This window comes from Talpa occidentalis, unplaced genomic scaffold (assembly GCF_014898055.3).
Source record: "Talpa occidentalis isolate TD23 unplaced genomic scaffold, MPIMG_talOcc4v2.1 talOcc4.6, whole genome shotgun sequence".
NCBI classification, from domain to species: Eukaryota; Metazoa; Chordata; class Mammalia; order Eulipotyphla; family Talpidae; genus Talpa; species Talpa occidentalis.
Genome location: NW_023604972.1, coordinates 89,350,954 through 89,371,044, shown reverse-complemented (window position 1 = coordinate 89,371,044; position 20,091 = coordinate 89,350,954). Strand labels below are relative to the sequence as shown.

Sequence of the window (20,091 nt, the reverse complement as noted above, 5' to 3'; positions counted from 1 at the left end):
GGTCTCGCTCCAGTGACCGGGCCTCTGCTCTGCCCAACGACCCTGTCTCCGTAATACTCCGGTAGTAAAGACAGCGCTGTGCAGCGACGGGGAAAGAAACCGGGAGGTTCGCTCGGCTGCAATGAAGCGGAACAGTTTTAGGCCAGAAAGCGAAAGAAGAAATCGGAAGTGACGTCGTGGCCAAAACAAGCCTCGATTTGGGGCCTCTAGGGCATCTGTGGCCGCAGATGGAAAGACCCGACTCACTCTCGGCTGTCGAAAGTGGTCGCGAGGCCCAGCGCTCTCTTCGTGTCGCCTTTCGGCCCGGATGCCCGGGGCCCGCCCGCCGCGGGTGAGCCCTAGTTTCCTCTGCCATACCTGCCCGGCGCTGGGACTGTCGGACGGAGCTGGCGGGTGGCGCCAGAGCGGACTTTCCCTCTGCCGCACCCTCCCTCCAGCGGGCTCCTGTCCTGGGACTCCTGTCGCCTGTGAGGCATCATTCATTTTCCTAGCACCTTCCTGTCCTTGCAAAAAAATTCCAGGATTAGGGAGAACCCAGGGACCCCGGCTGTTTGCATCCACTGGGCCCTGGCACAGTTTCCCGCTTTATCTCGTTATGCTCTCTCTTCCTTCACGTCGTGGTGAAACTGGCAGTCCTTCCTTAGTCTTACCTCTTGTTCTCACCGCCTCCTCGGGCAGCTATTATCCCCCTGCCTCTTAAGTCCTCGAAAAATTTGGTTGAGCCAGCCAACTTTGCTTCTCTCTAGAAGAGTGCCGAGATAAGTGTTCTATTTCCGCCATCTCCACCCAAGTATGATTGTTATTTTTCCGCCTTCGTCCGCAAGTATGTTTTCATTCTCCCCTCAACGACCGGTAACGCCACCTGTAAACCCTGATTTATACAGCATGGAAGTTCTCTAGAGCTGGAAAGACCCTGCATTGCACCTCCATTTGCATCACTGAACTCATTCTCTGTTCTAGTTTCTTTCTCTTCTTTTGCTAACTTGTATTAACTTTGTTACCTGTTTCTTTTTGTTGTTATTTTTTTTTACTTTCTACTACATGGAACTTTGGGGTTAGTTTAGTACTTCCTATTTTAATGGAGTGGGTGATGGGCTTAGAAGAGCTGGATAGTTACCTCAAAACTCCTGCATTTCTTTTTTCTCTTCTCTGTGGTGGATAATGATTACCTGTCCTGACTACTCAAAGGACTGCTGTCATAATCAACCTTAGGAAATGTCTTAAAACTGGAAGTGGTGGTACTCTATATATGTATGATTTGCCAACCTCGGCTCCACTGTGATACACATTTTTCTCTCTTAATTCCAATTTTAAAACACCTTGTATCCTCTCAAAATTTCTGAAGACAGTAAGCCCATGAGAATTTAACTAATTGTTCATTTTTTCTCTTTCTCAGTGATTATATAATCTAGGGCAATTATATATCTTGAGTTCTTCACTTTTTAGAAGCAATTTTAGGTACAATAATGAAATTTCTCTTAAAATAATATTAAGATCCATAGAAACGTGCCAGCAATTACTGAAAACTCATTTAAAAACAATATTAAATGATTCAATAACAGATGAAAATTGGCATTTATTGAGTTTATGTCTTAATGTTGAAAGTAGATTGTTTCTATTTGGCATGATTTTTGTCTGGGAATATACAAATTGTTTTCCATATAAATTTGTAGTAATAAGGTTCACAGCTCAAAAAATAACCTACCAAATCATGTCAAATAGGAATATTCTATTTCTAGATACCAGGAGAAACCTGTATTTGAAAAAAAAATCAGTAATTCTTATTTCTTAATACTTATTATAGTGATTGAGATCCAAGAATTATACTTTGACCCTAATATCCTACAGCTGCTAAGGCAAAAGCCAATCTATAATCTACATGCTTTATTTTACATAAGAACCTATAATAAGTTGTCAATACTTGATCTGAATAAAACTGATAAATATAACTTCAGTTCATCATAACCAAAGCTTTGTAAAACCCTTTGCTATCCAGGGATCATGGGTGTTATAGATTCTAATAGAATTGGGTATGACATGAGTTGTACGGCTGCTTATAAATACTGCATTAAAAAAAAAAAGTTTAAGTGTTAATGCAAAAGTTTATTTTCATTAATATAAAATGAATCTTTTATCAATTTGGCAATATTCAGGAATAGAAAGGGGGAGAAGGGCCTCCCTGGTGGCACAGGGGTTAAGATGCAACCCCTAAAGCTGTCCGCGGCCTCTACAGCATGATTTCGATCCTGGGGCAGGCCAGGGAGCAACCCACATGGCACAGCAGACCTCTCCTCGCCTCCTGCTCCCCTCAGCAGTGTACTTCAGTCAGTCTGCCTGTTCTGTTCCCCACTCTGTCTCTGGTGAATCCTCTCACCCACCCACCCCCATACCTCTGGCCTGTACCCCAGCTCTTGTATGCATAAATAAATCTTAAAAAAAAAAAGGGGGGGGGAGAAAAGGATAACATCAATAAAATTTGTTGGAACCTAGTAATGGAAGTGAGAATATACTATATATTTCATCTTAGTTTTTACCAAAATCTGTAAAGTTAATGGTTTTGCCCTGTTTTTACAAATGAGACTGAGGCTTAGAGAGTTTGAGTGACTTACACAGGTTCACACAGCTAATAAATAGTGAAGCTTGATTAATATCCAGGTTTCTCTACCCCTGAACATAGTATCCTCTCTATTTTAAGCACTTGTAAGAGCACTATTTGCATATGTGATTGAAAATTATCATTCTTTGTACTTTTACATAAGTTAATATAATTTAAATTTTATTCTTTCAGAATTACTATCCAAATTCCAAGAGTATACTGGATACTACTCTTATAAAACTAAGAGAAAATCATGAAGAAATATTTTAATTATTGAAACTACAGTTGAAATCATGGCTACATCAGCAAATCTAGATATTGGAGCTCCACTAAAGGTGGAAGAGTGTCCCAGCAGTTACAGTCTAACGGGAATGCCAGACATTAAAATAGAACATCCACTGGACTCAAATGCAGAAGAAGGATCAGCTCAGGGTGTTGCCATGGGAATGAAGTTCATATTGCCTAACCGATTTGATATGAATGTGTGTTCTCGATTTGTGAAGTCCTTAAATGAAGAGGATAGTAAGAATATTCAAGATCAAGTTAACTCGGACCTGGAGGTGGCATCTGTCCTATTTAAAGGTTGAAAGTTATGGTATAAATATCTGCATTTGTTTTGTTTTTATGTGGTACTTTTTCCTTTCTGATCATGAGATTTTTGAGTTTAGAAAGTTTGAAAATTCATCTTTTTATTTTCTAGAATTACACAGAAATAAAAATTAATAATTTCATGTCATATAATGTCCATAAGTACATCTTGATTTTTTTTAAAGTTCTTGCTTAACGTATGTTTCTTTACATATTACAAATTCTACAAGTTTTTTATTGTGCTTTTAAAATCATAAGAGAAAAAATTACTTGTATCTTTTAGAAACAAATTAATATTCCCTACACCATGAATATTTGGTTGGAATTACCTTCCAACGCTTTGACACACTGAAATCTGTAACAATCTATTGAATAAAAAACTAATCTGCTAGTAAAATTGCTCGAGTAATACCTTATTTTTCTAGAACTTTCACTATGGTAGTGTAGACTTTCTGACCAAGAAAACTTAGTATCACTTAAGGAACAGCTTAAGATATTATACGTCATGTATTTCTTTATGTAAGCACTTACATAGAACTTTGAGATGCTTTGTCATTAAAATACTGTTTCAATCTGTCTTAACTAGCTGAATGCAACATCCATACATCTCCTTCTCCTGGCATTCAAGTAAGGCATGTCTACACTCCCTCTACAACAAAGCACTTCTCACCCATAAAGCAGTCAACTACTTTAACCAACAAACATAGAGGAAATGAGGTCTCAACCACACCACTGTTAGCAAATTGTAAGTATTTCCCATTGACAGATAAAAATATTCTCATTACAAATATAATGGTTTCAAGAATTTGGCTTTGAAACATTATTTTCATTAATGTTTCATGCATGTTCTGTTTTTGAAGATAAGTGATGTGATGATAGTTTTAGTAATTTAGAACTGTGTCTAGAAATATTACATATTCAAATATTTCCCTTAAGAACAAATAAAGATTGAAATGTTAATTCTAAAACCTTTATAGTTTTATTTTATAGTTGTTTTTTTTTTAAAGATAATTACTGCACAAAAATGAGCAATGAGATGATGAACGTGTACCCTACAAATATACAACTTATTATGATTATGACAAAATAAACCATTGCAATCTGACTGCAGAACTGAGGCAACCAAAGAGGAGTGTAGGAGGATGAGGTGCAAGGGTTGGGTAGGGCTCAATGGAGTATGGTGGAGTATTATTGGTGCTTTGGCGGTAGGCGGGGTCTGATAGCCTACATATGAAGAGGTGCAAACCTATACCACTAAACCAAAGTTACCCAATAAAAGTAATTTTTAAAAACTTTATGGTTTTCTTTCAGCTTTATCTGTTCACCAATTGGCTGCTCAGGGAGAGATGCTCTACCTGGCTAGTCGTATCGAACAAGGTAATAACCTGGTTTTCTTAAATTTGTTTAAATAAAAGTTAATAGAATTTATTAACTTTGCAATTGTTTTATTTCATTTTAATACTGGAAAGTATAAAGACAAAAACAAACAATTGGACAATCTCACCAGGCAGATAAGCCAATAGATTTTTTTTAAGTACTGTAAAGTATAAAAGTTATAGTCTTTTACCCAAAGAAAGCATTATAAATTTCTTATATTTTCAGAAAATTTTTCTAGAAAACATTTCTGTTTATATTTGAGGTTATATGTAAGAATGTGTAAGAGTATGCATGTGCTTTTGTTACACAAAAGGGAAAATACTATACACACTGCATTGTACTTTTCCTTTTTTACTTAATGTTTTGGAGGTCTGTCCATTAAGTACAGATCGATCTATTTCATTCTTTGTAATAGTTAACATTATTTTGCATTGTATTGCATTTTCTGTGTTTCATTTTTTAACTAATCTCCCTGGTGGTACCCATTCCAGTTTGTTGCTGTTTAATAACAATATTGTTGGCATTCTTTTTGAGTATACCCATAGGTAAACACCTCCACGTGCTGAATCAAAAAAATGTAAATTTTTATTTTTATATATATTGCCCAGTTTTGTTTTTATATCAGACTTTCATATTTGTTAACCTGATGGGTAAAAAGTGATATCATACAGGTTCCATTTACATTTCTTTTATTTAATGTCTATTTGAATTCCTGTTTATTTGAACTGCCTATCTTGTATTAATTTGTATGGACTCATAAATTTAAAAATTAGCTTTTTGGTCTTTATATTATGTATAATTTTTCCCAGTGTTTCATTTTACCTTTGACTCTATCAGGTTTTCAAACAAAGTTTTACAATTTTAAGTGGTAAATTCATTTTTTCTTTGTGACTTCTGGGTTTCATATCTTGCTTAGAAATGATTTCCTATGTCAAAATTATGAATAACTAAAGCCATGCCTTATTCTAGAACTTCTGTGATTTCCTTTTTTATATTTTAATCTTTGAACCATATGAATTATTTTTCAGTGTAATGAAGTAAAGACTGAACTTTCTTTTCTTTTCTGTTTTTTTTAAAGATTTATTTATTTATTTATACAAGCACTGGGTATAGTCAGAAGTGCAGGAGGGTGAGAGAATTCACTAGAGCCAGAGCGGGGAACAGAACAGGTAGACTTGACGAAATACACTGCTGAGGGGAGCAGCGGACGCGGCAGGAGGGGTCTATCGTGCCATGTGGGACCCTCCCCGGCAGCGGCGGGAATCTAACCCGTGCTGCAGAGGCTACAGGCAGCTTCTCAGCCCAGCTCTCAACCTCTGCGCCACTAGGGGAGGCCCTGAACTTTATTTTCATTGTTCAAAAGTTAGCCAGTTTTACCAACATTATTGAATACAGGGAGTATGATGAAAGAGTTTTACTAATCATGTCATTCTCTTGTAAGAATTAATCATTAAATTTATTTATTAATATTTGGTGGCTTCATTCTCATCTGCTAAATAAATTTAGAAAAAAATGGAGTTTATAACTGGTAGAGTAAATTTAGAGAATAAAATGGGCTTTAAGATGGAATTGATGATGCTGTGTTTCAGATTATTCAGTCTTAATTCACATTATATTTCACTAGCAAACCACAAGAATGAAAGAAATTCAGCAATGTTAGCTATTGAGTAGAAGTTAGCTTTTATAGAATTTTGGAGTTTTTGTAATAACATTTATGTGATGCTAAAAAAAAAGTGCTCTTACTTAATTTGTATTATCATCATCCTAACTACCCAGCAAGAAGTAATGTTTATTCTGTATCTTGGAGACATTAACTGTTACACTGCTTGGAAGTAACAAAGCCAAGATTCAGACTCTAGCCTCCTGACTCTCAGTCCAGTGTTCTGTGGTCTGCCTTATACTTAGTATTATGCCACATCTAGTAGTTTATACTTGAAATAATATGCTATTTGAATTCATCAGTGTACATTGAGGTACATTTTACTATTTTCAAACGCAAAGTACACCACATATTAGGATTTCAGTGAACCTCATTGAATAATACAGTCAAACTTTTAGAATACCAGTATTTTCATGGTGCTATTACTATGTGGTTGTTAAATTAGATCACAAAAATTGCTTTTCTTTTAACTAGAAAATGTTATCAATCACACGGATGAAGAAGGATTTACTCCTCTGATGTGGGCTGCAGCACACGGGCAAATAGCTGTGGTAGAGTTTCTACTTCAGAATGTAAGGAAAATGCCTCAGAAAATGTATATGTATAGTTCTTAAGTTCAGTTAAGTCTTCAGAAAGTTTTTATGTCTCTGACCAGCTAGATACAATGGTAGAAGAACCAACAATATTTTAAATGCTTTTCTATTCTTGTGGAAAATGAATCTGGTTGGGCAGGCAAGACTAATCATACATGAAACACTGAGAGATAGTTTAATGCCCAACCCCCTTAAATACAATGGAACCAAAATACTGTCAGCCCAATGGAAGCTTCATTGAGGAGGTGTGACTTGATGCAGAGTGAAAGGATAGTTAGGATTGAGATAGAGGAAAGAAGGAAGGCATCCAGACAACCTGGGTAATGAGTAGACATTTGCATTATTTCTATTAAGAACATTACCTAAGTGTTGAATTGTAATTATTGGCAGAAATAACAACATTCTTGCTTACATGGATTGAAAAGTCTTTTATCTCCACTTCCCACACTAGGGTGCTGATCCCCAACTTTTAGGAAAGGGTCGAGAAAGTGCACTGTCATTGGCCTGTAGTAAAGGCTACACAGATATTGTCAAAATGCTGCTTGATTGTGGAGTTGATGTAAATGAATACGACTGGGTGAGTCTATGATGTTCATTTTTTAATTACTTTAACAAACTCTAGAATTGGTTTGAGGGAGACATAATAAATGTTTTAAACAGAAGAATAATTTAGTTAATCAAACTCCTAGAAGAAAAAGTTGTTATAAACTCAATTACTAGTTTTGATTTAAGTATTTTTCACAAAATCGTAAAAATAACTTTAAACTACTTTTAAAATAACTTTAAATTTCATGGTAAACTTCTCATTACAGCATCAAATTATTTGAATCTTGCTCACCTTGAAAAACTAAACCACTCTATTCTTTTTGCAGAATGGAGGGACACCTTTGCTTTATGCTGTACATGGAAATCATGTGAAATGTGTAAAAATGCTCTTAGGTAAGCAGATAAAATTGAAAATATTTAGAAATGCCATGTGAGAACTTTATTTTTACTCACTGGCCTTCTGTGGTATTACCCAGGAAAATCATTAACCGCAGTTAAATATATTAATATTGCTGGTCTTCACCTCTGGACCACCTACTACCGTAGAGTTGCCCATGTGAAAAGCAGCTCCATCACATACCAGGCCCGCTGTCAGACCATTTGTCCATGTTTCTTTCCTTCTGGGGGGCCACATGTGAATCCATTTGTGTTTTCTCTGTCCATAGTGTTATTATGCATAGTCCTTGCTCTAGTTGTTTATGAGTTTCAGCCGCTCCAGAGGGTGAATCTGTGCATTCCTTGTACTCTGGAATTTGTGAGACAACCCTGAAAATACCCTCCAAATTTGCTGAAAGTCTGTCCTTCTATTTTCACATGAGCCAGCAAGAGACAAGCATAACTACATTTTCATTTTATTTATGTAAATTTTTCTATTTTTAATAGAAAATGGAGCTGATCCAACGATTGAAACTGACTCTGGATATAATTCTATGGATTTAGCTGTAGCCCTGGGCTATAGAAGTGGTAAGTGAATTTTAGAACCCTTAGATTTCATTTTTGGAAAACTAAAAAATAAAGTGGTACATACAGACCAGTGGGTGGGTAGACCATTTTCATCAATTATAGTCACAGAACATTACATGTTATCCTAACTCCTGACTTATACTTTAAACTGTGGACAGAAAGAACGAATTTCCTACAAACTCTAGAAATAAGTTGGTTAATATTAATTTTTACCAACCCAAATATCAGTTGCTGGGGATAAGAGCATCCCTGTTTACAAAGTATATTTAACATTTTCATAGCAAGCTACTTATAAGATGCTTTATGTTGCCCTTTCTCTATTTCTTAGAACAACCTTGTGCCCCTGACTGTCCTTCAGTTTCCAACCAAGACACAGAAAATTCAGTAATTTGAACAATATTAACAATAATTGAATAATTATTAAGTCAGTGGCAGAGTAACTTTTAAGTAATTAATGCATTGCATTATCAGCTTCAAACTATGAGTGTGTCCAACTTATAATTCACTTTTTAGGAAAAAGTTGGGGATGTTAGGTTGAACTTGATAGTTCTTTCCAAAGTTTTGTAATCAATATGCTGTGGTTTTGATCCCCCATCTGTTCTAGTTCAACAGGTTATCGAGTCTCATTTATTGAAGCTGCTGCAAAATATCAAGGAGTAGACAGTAATCAGAAAGTATTGTCTGCCCATATGTTTACTTTTTGGCTCTTATAAATGATAGTTGTGTTTACTTATAAATTTTTACCTCAGTTGCAATATTTACCGATTTTTAGTAAGTTTTAATAAATATTCCTCTGAGTAATTCACTGGTTTATAATAAAATTAATATTGATGCCTTTTTATAAATGTGTTTTACTGCATATTTAAAATTATAAATTAATGTTTTGTGGCATGTAAATTTTTATGGTACAGTTATCTGTCTTTATATTGAGTGCTGTAATTTAAATTTTCCGAAATTATTCTACTCTATTCATCTTCACTCCTGTATTAACTGATCAACTTTATATAGAGTTTGCTGTAAATTGATAGAAGAAAAAAATTGTTATTGTTGAATTAAAAAATGCACAGTGTAATTGTTTACAAAATGATGTTATAAACAAATAAAGGACTTTTTCTGTTAATCTGCAAGCTAGTTCTTATTTAATTGTATTGGGGTTATTAGGTATTTCTTTAGGATTTTTATTTTAACCCTTCTGTCCTGCTGTGACACTCTATTATGTCAAACAATATAATGAAAATAAATGTAAGTCAGTCACATCACTATTGATTGTCATTTCTAGAAGTATATTGAGAATATTTTCCTATAGTAAATAAGTTTTTCAATAAGAAAAGTTCTCCATGAAATAAAAGTCAGTTCTTCAGTCAAAGTCAGGTGCTCTTTAATTCCACTCAAGGACCACGTAAACTTGTGTTACACCAAAATCTAAGAAGCAGAGCCATGGGCTAGAAGTTGATTTGACTGCTGAGTATGTGACTTGGGATACATCACTTCATCTGGAATATAGATGTTGTATCAGGAATCATACTTTGAGGAGTGTAAGCCGCCTTAACTAATTTATGCAAAAGGAAATTAGGGAGAGGTGCAGATGGAAGGAAAATCTGAAGAATGAGGAAATAGGCAATACCAAGGAATGAAATTAGTCTAGGGATCTCAGTCAGGAAATCATGACAGTTGCTTTGGAATACTGCTTTGGTGATGTTTGACTTAAGTCCCTTTATCATTCTGCTCAGGGTTTAAATTTCCAGAAGACAGAAATCTTAATAGCATTGGATATAAATGTGTCATTGTATGGAGATGGGGAAGAGAAGGAGATAACTGATTAACCATCCACTATTGCCCCAGAATGTGAGAGGCAAAGACTGCCTAAAGGAAAAGCAAGGGGAAAGAAAAACAATTGTCCCTCCATAGTCAATCTAAAAAATATGTGGCAATATTACAGGACTAGCAGTTCCCCCATTGGCAGTGAGGCATGCGCTTTAGATTTTCCAGCATTTTGATTGGATTTACCTAATACCACTTGCCCTTCCATTTGGTTCTTTTTCTTAATGACACGTTAGTTCCTCTTCATATTATACAATAACAAAATTATTTTGGGACATTTCTCCGAGTATTGCTTGCAAGTGTCTCCTCCATCTGAAGAGCAAATGTAGTGCCAGCAAAGCACAGAGAGGTTTTATATGATCCGGGCAGATGGATAAAGGAGGAGTCCTGGAGTTCCCGGTGGCTTTTTCAGGCTTTTAAGATCTTTCTATATCATTTGTACTGAGGCAACAAGTTGCAGGGCAGGCAGGAGGGCCGGGGGGCCAGGAGGCTTGGAAGCCTCCTAGCCCCTGGCGAATCTCTGCTCTTTCTGGGTTCTCTGGTGTTCTCTCTCGGTCTCTCTGCTGCCCAGCCCTCTACTGCCGCGTTTTTCTCTGCTGCCCTTATATGCTCAGTCTCTCGGCTCAGGGGTACCACTTATGCATGCCCACACCACACTCCAGGTGCCCCATCAGGCACACATATCAGACCACAGGTAAAAACCTGACCGCTTCCATTTTCCCTACAGCAACCAAACAACCCATGCTGGGATTTGGATCTGAAATAACCACTTGACTTATAGTCTGACTCATGACTGACAACCAACAGATCTTGGACAGTATCTTGGAGAAAATTTCCATTTCCAATTCTATCTTTTAACCTTGCGGTCCCTTATAACAAATCCCATACAAGTTAACAGGAATGATACTTACAGACCATTTATAAAGTCCCTCTTTTAAAAATTAAATATCTTCTAGGTAGCATTTACTGATTTCACAGATACTCATTCAGAGCTTATGTACCAGACAATGTGCTTGAATAAAATACTAACAAAAACTACTGCCTTCAAGGCACTCGTTTTCTCCTAGCAGGATTCATTGCCACAGTATGAAATATATTGATAAAGAATGATTTTCAAAGGGCTAAAAAACCACTGTACTCATGTAAATATAAAAATACCTGTTAATGATTTTATTCAACTCACTAGTTAGGAAAACATTAAGATGTTCAAACTTAGCCCAAAAGCATCAAAAGGTTGGTATTTTAGGTAATGTGAATATAAGACTGCTGAGTTAGATGCACATTTGCCTCATGCCCAACAATACCATGAATCATAACCTTTCAGCTATTTTTTCCACTAGACAGAAATTACTTGTATCTCTATCAGAAATAAACAAGATAACACGTGACTTCACTAAGTCTGGTACCTTTAAAAATTGTAGCCAGTGGGCCTCCCCAGTGGTGCAGCGGTTGAGCACTGGGTTGTGAAGCTGCCCGCAGCCTCTGTAGCACCAGTTCGATCCCCGGCTGCTCCCCGGCCACTGGAGGAGGGTCCCACATGGCGCGCAGACCTCTCCTGCCGCCCGCTGCTCCCCTCAGCAGTGTACTTCGGTCCTTCTGCCTGCTCTGCTCCCCGCTCTGGCTCTGGTGAATTCTCTCACCCTCCCACACTTCTGACTGAACCCAGTGTTTGTATAAATTAAATAAATAAATAAATAAATAAATAAATAAATAAATAAATAAATAAATAAATTTAAAAAAAAAAATTGTAGCCAGTGAATTGAAATTAGTTCCCCCTAGATTAATGGTTTTCAAACTTTAACATACATCAGAAACACCTGGAAGGCATGATAAAATAGTCTGCTGGGTCCCAGCCTAAGTTTCTGATTCAATCAATCTGAGACGGGACCCAACAACTTTAAATCCAACCAGTTTTCAGGTGATGCTGATAGTCCAGAGACTTAGATTAATCTTAGAAGATCCTTCTCCCACTATGACATGGAAAATACATACCTCCCTTATTTCTTTATTCCCAAGTTTCAGATTTTTCTGATAGTCTCTTGTTGTGGAATCATAGTAATATTCAAAAATTATTCTGGATAACAAAAAAACTGGTCTTGTTATTTATACATGCAGCAGTTTAACCATATGGGCTTCAAGTGTACTTCCCAAATCTAGAGGCTTAGATTACTAAGCAACTGCTAAGACCAAAAAACAAAATATTAAAAAGACTTCTATTCAGAAACATGCAAAGGAATCTCAGACTTTTTTTTTTAAAGATTTATTTATTTATGCATATATGAGCTGGGGTACAGGCCAGAGATGTGAGGAGTGAGAGGATTCACCAGAGACAGTGGGGAACAGAACAGCAGACTGTCTGAAATACACTGCTGAGGGGAGCAGCGGGAGAGACAGGAGAGGTCTGCCACGCCATGTGGGTTGCTCCCTGCCAGGGATTGAACTCGTGCTGCAGAGGCTGCAGATAGCTTCATGGTGCAGTGCTTAACCCCTTGAGCCACCAGGGAGGCCCAGAAATCTCAGACTTTTAAAATTCTCACTGATTTACTTCAGATTTCACCCACAGTAGCACTAGATTGAGCAAAAGGCACTTGGGTTCAACTGAAGCACCCATAGGCCTGCTTCACCCAGTAAGGCACACTTTGTGAGAGCCACTGAAAAGCAGCCTGAGCTGCCCTGTGAGTTCATGGCATGGTATGTATATATATATTTTAAGTATTTTCAAAGCAGGTTTGCATTTATTTTTTTTTTTAAAGATTTATTTATTTATTTATACAAGCACTGGATACAGTCAGAAGCGCGGGAGGGTGAGAGAACTCACCAGAGCCAGAGCGGGGAGCAGAGCAGGCAGAAGGACCGAAGTACAATGCTGAGGGGAGCAGCGGACGGCAGGAGAGGTCTGCGCGCCATGTGGGACCCTCCTCCAGTGGCTGGGGAGCAGCTGGGAATCGAACCAGCGCTGCAGAGGCTGCGGGCAGCTTCACAACCCAGCACTCAACCGCTGCGCCACCGGGGAGGCCTGGTATGTATATTTTAAAATAAAAAATAAAAAAACTCTAGACTTCAAAAAAAAAAAAAACTCCATTTATCATATTTATCATCTAACAGAGTGAAAAATTTGTAAGTAAATTTTGTGAGTCTTGATTCTTTCTTAAATGACTTTATATATAAAGCTATCAAAACTGACAGAAATTTACTAAATTTCTAACATATTTATGTAGCTTCTTCCTAGACTTGGGTCTAGGAATAAAATTCCCTTTCCTTACCTCCTCTTCAATGTGTTGTATATACATCCAAATTTCATCTTTCCTTTACTCGTTCATATTCTGTAACAAACAGACAAAGTCAAATTTTACATCTTTTTTCCTTGAAAAAAAAGGAAGCACATACCGGCCTCCCTGGTGGCACAACGGGTTGCGGGCCGCTCTGTGGAGCTGTCCTCAGCCTCTGCAGCACCAGTTGGATTCCGGGTCGGCAAGGGAGAGTCCCACATGGCGAAGCAGACCTCTCCTGTCTCGCCCGCTGCTCCCCTCAGCAGTGTGTTTTAGTCAGTCTGCCCGTTTTGTTTCCCGCTCTGTCTCTGGTGAATCCTCTAACTCTCCTGCATCTCTGGCCTATACTCCAGCTCTTGTATTCATAAATAAATCTTCAAAAAAGGAAGCACACACACAGTTGCATTTTCTCTGCCATTATTGATTATAATATAGTGTCAATCAGCTATATTAAAATTATAACTTTTAACCAAGTTAATAAATCTAGTTCATGGAGAAAACTGAGAGGTAAGTAACAGAGTATTCTCTGTCATGTTCATTTTAACAGGCTAGAAAAAAACATAAACACAACTTTTAGAGCCACATACATCTCTCTTCTGCTTTCTTAAAGAGATAGAAATGAATAGAATAGCAGACCTCTCATGTCTCGCCTGCTACTCCCCTCAGCAATGCATTTCAGTCAGTCTGTCTGTTCTGTTCCCCACTCTGTCTCTGATGAATCCTCTCACCCCTCCCCCCCACAGCTCTGGCCTGTGCCCCAGCTCTTGTATGCATAAATAAAACATAAATAAATAATAAAAATAAATAAATAAAAGGGCATATTCACTAATGTATTCCAAAGATATAGCCAATCTATAGCATATAAAAATAAGAAACAAGAATATAAACCTAAAATTACACTTAATGATCAATGCTTCAATATTTCATAGTACTTGAGATTCCTAGGTATTTGATAATTATTAACAACTATTAATCTAAGTTTTAAGTTACATAAATATTTTGGAAATTATGTTTAAACTGACACTATAAAACAATCACTGGTAATATTAGAAGTTATCAAATTCATGACTCAATTTATTTGGATATAAATTGACACTTTTAAAATCTTAACTATTGTGTAGACGTATTTGATCAGTAACGAGTATAAAATGTCAGGAAATTCAAATTAACTAGTCTGTTCCTGAGATAACAAATCCAAACCTTATTTTAAAAAATTAAATGTATGCTTGAATTGTATTCCCTGTTGATAAGCTCAGGATAAAGACATAGAGATGTTATTTTTAAAACCAAATTTATTAAAATAAGTCAATTTGTACAAAAATTCACCTTCATCATGTAAACTTGGATTCTTAAAATGTTTTTAAGTTAACAATTTCTATAAGAACATTTTTTTATCTTAAAAGTCTAGCACATTTAAAATATGTGTCAGTTTCTTTGTTGTCTGGGATTTGAGGAAATATTTCAGTCATATTTAGAATATTTCTCTCTATAAGCCAATCAGACCAATGCTCCTTTAATTAAGAAATAACTGTAATCTAGTTTTTAAAATATCCTCTAGTGTTAGAAAAATATTTCTACTTACATAGCAAGAGGTAAAGGCCTCTCTCAGCTGCTGATATGCAGACACACAAACACATGGAGCACTTATGGCTTCCATCTACAAATTTTGCCACAGGTCAGAAGTGAATCAGAAACACAAGTCAGAGTTAATTTCCTCCCAGTGAGCATGTAATCCGTAGTTGACTTGAGGTTGCAAATAGTCAAAAATATTGAAAAAAAAATGAAACAATCAAGACTATTAAATTCATTCTTTGTCTTGTCTCACCTAACAGATAAAAGGTGGTCTTCATTACATATCCAACAGAGGGCACCACGGAATGGATCATAAAAAAAACCCTCAGTCATTGCTGCCATCAGCAGAGACTAGTTTCTTGAGACTAGTTTCTATAAACCAGAATTACGCACAAATACATAGTATTAATAGAAAGAGAAAAAAAAAACAAAACAGAAAATCAGAGAAGTTAAATTTCTGTTGCTACCCAGAATTCACTTCAAAAGTCAGGAAGAGATGTGTGGGCAAATCAGTTTATTTGTCTCGGTCAGGTTAATCTCCTCAAGCTTCTTAACAGATGACTTTCAAAACAGATAATGCATAATTTTCAAAAGGTTACATGACTCACACAAATAAACATGACAAAAATCTTATTGAGCTCATTAATGAGGAAAGCTAAGAAATAAGAAACTGAGTATTCTTAACAATACTAAGAAAAGATAGGTAGACTGACTATGCATATTTGGCTAGTGTCCAACAGAGACACACATTGTCATCTTGGGGATCTTTTCCATTAATAAAGAAACTATTTGCTTCTCTCAGAATTTCCAATTTAACATTTAAGTTCACAGTGAGTTCACACGAAATCTGGAACTTTTAGGAAACAGTAAATCAAACCACATTTCTCTAGATATTCTTGTGTGGCCTTCATCTCATGTGACATTGAAAGGACATGCAGCATGACCTTTTATAGCACTTCAGAGAAAGCCAACCTAGGGGTAAAATACCCCTGTAACGGCCCCTCTTTCATCAGCTGAACAAACAGTAAACTAATCTGGGCGTCCCCAGTTCTGGTGACAAATCTTCTCTTACATCATCCTCCTGATCAGACTACATAATTCATTCAATGGTGAAAGAAGCGGCGAACTGGAGATCAGAACAAAAAAGGTTAATAATTTTGATATATTTAATTTTTTTTTAAAATGACCAATAACTTAAATAAACATTTTTTAAGAAAAATGTGATGTATGATGTTAACTGTTAAACTGTAAAGACTTCTAAAGTTTGTACCTTTGAATTTTCTTTAAATGTCAATAGCCTGCTGATTTTTAGAAAACACTCTAAATGATTTCTTTACCATATCTTCTTAAACTTCATACATGAAAAACATTAAATCTTAAATTATTTTGTTAGCACTGGCTGTATAAACTGACGTTATATATGCTTGGATTTTTTTTTGCAAGTTTTATCATTGAATATGTATATTACCAATGGGTGACACTGAATGGATTTATATCTGTTAGGTGATTTCCTGTGTGATAAATAAAATATTTACAAATATGATAGTTGTAAACTGAATAAAAATAGAAGGAAAGACAGGACAGACCGATTATTATGAAATTTTTAAACAGTGAATCTTTTCTGGTGAATTTGGCTTCCCTCAAAATCATCTCCCGAAATTCCATACATCAATTTAAAATGTTAAGTATTGGGGCCTCCCTGGTGGTGCAGGGGTAAAACACAGCGCTATCAAGCTATTGGCAGCCACTGCAGCAGGAGTTCAATCTCACCCCACCCTCATCCCCCCATCCCCGCCCCACCCCAGAGATAACTCACAAAGTGCAGCAGACTCCTCCTGCCTTGCCCGCTGCTCCCCTCAGCAGAGTATTTCAGTAGATCTGCCTATTCTGCTCCCCACTCTCTCTGGTGAATCCTCTCACCCAGTACCTCAGCTTACACCCCAGTTTTTGTCTGTTATTGGTTTTTTTCAAATACTAATTTTTCTGCTGAGTTTCAAGGTCAGTCCTAATTGACACCTCTGAAACCTCGACACCCTGAGGGCACTCAGAGGGCAGAGGATTCTCTGAGTCGTGGAGAGAGCTCCCCTCCAAGGGCAACTGACTCTCAACCTAGGATGCGGTGGAAAATCTGGAGAGGTTTAGAAAGCATCCAGGGTGCATCCCACAGGGTCTGACTCACGGGTGATACCTTTCTGGGTGGTTGTGGTGTCAAGTAAAGTCTGTGAACCACTGCTCCAAGGGTACTGAACTCCAAGCTGGTGGAACCAGAATATTCCAAACCACATTTTAATATTTGCCTCTCTCATGCCACTCTGTATACAAAAGAACCTTAGGGGGAAAGCCTGGTTTATCCTTTGTCTCTGGCCTGTTGGTACCTGTTATAATTCTTGCATAAAGACAAACAAATTCACCTTTAAGCTTATATGACAAAGAATTTCAAAACACCAATATTACCAAATGGTGAGTAATTCACCTTTTGTCATTCAAAGAGCTGTTAGTGGTGACTGAATGTCTTTTATTAATCTGTGTTTTTGAAAGACAGAATCCATTCCTGGTACTACATGATTGTTTACTTACCTTGCTTACCTTTTGGATAAAATGGAGCCCTTGAATACCAATAGAGCAGTTATACCTGCCAACACTAATGAGCCTGTCTTATTCCTTTGTGCTAGGACTTCTTTGGAATCAGGTCTTGTCAGAAGTGCTGGGCCTCCAGAACCCATGCCAGTTTACAGAGTTCATCCACAAGGCCAGGTAACCCCTCCTCCAGGATCAAGTCTGTTATAGAAACTGTTCTCTCCTCTTACTTGGTTCTCCTGGTGTTTGTCCCTCTGTCAAGGAAACTATCAACAAGATGAGGTCAATTGCATGTGCCCCCTGCCTCAGAGGTCTCTCAGCTGCTTCAGGAACAGCTGTTTCAGTATTTAAGAAAGAGACCATTCACCCAGCGAAATAGAGTTTGACTATACTTCTTTGTGTGCCACTCTAAATTCTTCCTTAAAAGTTAACTTTATCTGGCCTCCCCTGGTGGCGCAGCGGTTGAGCGCTGGGCTGCAATGCTGCCCACAGCCTCTGCAGCACTTGTTCATTCCCCGGCCACCGGCGAGGGTTCCACAAAAAAAAAAAAAAAGTTAACCATATCTTGCCTGCACTGATGAGATGTTATAGAACCCACCATATGAAAGCAATGTGGACTTGGTTGGCCTTCACACATCCTCCTACTTGGGGAGAAATGAAATATATCAACCATTGCTGTCTTCTGAGCGTCTAGTACATATCCGTAGTATATAAAATATTAAAACATTCCTTAGGACAAAAAAACATTCCTTGAAGAAAGTGAAAAGACAAGTTACAAACTGGAAGAAAATATTTGCAAAAGATATATCTCATGAAATATTAAAGTATCAATAATGAATACAAATACACAAATTCTTATAATCTGACAATAAGAAAACAACCAACCTGATTAAAAACTCAGAACTTAATGGAAACCTCACCAAAAACGACATACAGATAGAAAATAAGCATAGAAAAAGATGTTCCCCATCATATGTTATGAGGGAAATGCAAATTAAAACAACATTGAAATGGGCCTCCCTGATGGCGCAGGCAGTTGAGCGCAGTGCTATGAAGCAGTCCGCAGCCTCTGCAGTGCCGGTTCGATCCCTGCTGGCCACAGAGATGCCCACATGGCATGACAGACCTCTCCTGCCTCTCCTTCTGCTCCCCTCAGCAGTGTATTTCAGTCAGTCTGCCTGTTCTGTTCCCCACTTTGTCTCTGGTGAATCCTCTCACCCTCCCTTGCATCTGGCCTGTACCCCAGTGTAGATTAAGGAAAAATGTCAGGCTTTTCTGCCCTCCCGCCATCAGGATAGATGATGGATCCTTGCAGTTCTGAATGCATGCCTGATGGCGGACACCTGAAGTAGGGTGTGGGCATAGGTAGATGGGATTCACCTGGGCTAAAACTGGGCTTTTAAGGGCGGCGTCACAGGGACACCAGCAGAAGACGAGAGAGAAGCAAGGGAAGCAGAAGCCAAGAGAAGGCCCGGAGAGCCCAAAGTGAAGACCTGCTGGGGGCTGGGAGGCCTGCCAGCCTAGCAGCCCCCCAGCGCCCCTGCCTACTATGTACCTGGTAATCCCAATAAAAACCTGCAAAACCACTAAGGACTGTGATTCCTCCTTTACCCAGTCTGCTGGATCAGAAAACCTGCTCAGTGGCCATTCCTGCCTCCTACACCCAGTTCTTGTATAAATAAAATAAATCTTTAAAAAAACAGCAACAAGAACAACAGTGAAACAACAGTGAAATACCACTGCCAAAATTCAGAAAACTGACAACACCAAATGCTGGTACAGATGAAGAGCAACAGGAACTCTCATTCATTGCTGGTGAGAATGCAAAATGATACAGCCACTTCAGAAGACAGTTTGGTGATTTCTTTAAAAACTAATTATACTCTTACCATGTGATCCATAAATCATGTACCTTGGTATTTATTTACCCAAAGGAGTTGGAGACTTAGGCTCACAAAAAACCTGAAAGTCAAAACTTGAAAGTTACTAGGATGTGAATGGATAAATACACTGGTATATCCAGGCAATGGAATATGATTCAATGCTAAAAAGAAATGATCAAGTCATGAAAAGACAAGGAGGAACCTTAAATGCACATTGCTAAGTAAGAGAAACTAATCTAAAAAGTTTACATATTAAATGACGCCAACTTAATGAAGTTCTGTTTTATATTCAGTAACATGAAAGTTTTCTTGTGAGAGTATCTATAAAAAGTTCTTTTCGGGGCCTCCCCTGGTGGCGCAGGCAGTTGAGCGCCGAGCTGTGAAGCTGTCCGCAGCCTCTGCAGCGCCGGTTCAATCCCCGGCTGGCTGGCGAGCCTCTCACAAGACGCAGCAGACCTCTCCTCTCTCACCCACTGCTCCCGTCAGCAGTGTCTTCGGTCTGCCTGCCTGTTCTGTTCCCCGCTCTGTCTCTGGTGAATCCTCCCCTCCTGGACATCTGGCCTGTACCCGGGTTCTTGTGTAAATGAATAAATAAATCTTTAGGAAAAAAAAAAAAGTTCTTCGCCGAGATATCTAGCTTTCAAAG

At 37.8% G+C, this 20,091-nt stretch overlaps 1 protein-coding gene across 3 annotated transcripts; it reads left to right on the top strand.

Moving 5' to 3' along the window:
• The first annotated feature begins 205 nt into the window (after positions 1–205).
• LOC119260976 (ankyrin repeat family A protein 2) lies at positions 206–9,440 on the top strand. Of its 3 annotated transcripts, none has more exons than XM_037530154.1 (9): positions 206–331; positions 2,789–3,178; positions 3,771–3,929; positions 4,496–4,561; positions 6,696–6,793; positions 7,266–7,391; positions 7,687–7,753; positions 8,243–8,323; positions 8,928–9,440. In XM_037530154.1, the coding sequence occupies exons 2-9, from the start codon at positions 2,890–2,892 to the stop codon at positions 8,981–8,983; spliced, it is 942 nt and encodes a 313-aa protein (XP_037386051.1). In that variant the 5' UTR covers positions 206–331; positions 2,789–2,889; the 3' UTR covers positions 8,984–9,440. The 3 variants fall into 3 exon arrangements, with proteins under 3 accessions (XP_037386051.1, XP_037386049.1, XP_037386050.1); XM_037530152.1 differs by lacking the exon at positions 8,928–9,440 and adding an exon at positions 8,652–8,921; XM_037530153.2 differs by lacking the exons at positions 206–331; positions 8,928–9,440 and adding exons at positions 348–467; positions 8,652–8,921.
• Positions 9,441–20,091: the final 10,651 nt, after the last annotated feature.

What these genes read in the sequence shown, in the direction of transcription:
- LOC119260976 (XM_037530152.1), top strand. Translation starts at nt 2,890, where the DNA reads ATGGCTACATCAGCAAATCTAGATATTGGAGCTCCACTAAAGGTGGAA. An exon ending in ATGTGTAAAAATGCTCTTAG is followed by an intron (nt 7,754 to 8,242) that starts GTAAGCAGATAA and finishes TATTTTTAATAG; the next exon opens with AAAATGGAGCTGATCCAACG. An exon ending in AGCCCTGGGCTATAGAAGTG is followed by an intron (nt 8,324 to 8,651) that starts GTAAGTGAATTT and finishes TCTATTTCTTAG; the next exon opens with AACAACCTTGTGCCCCTGAC.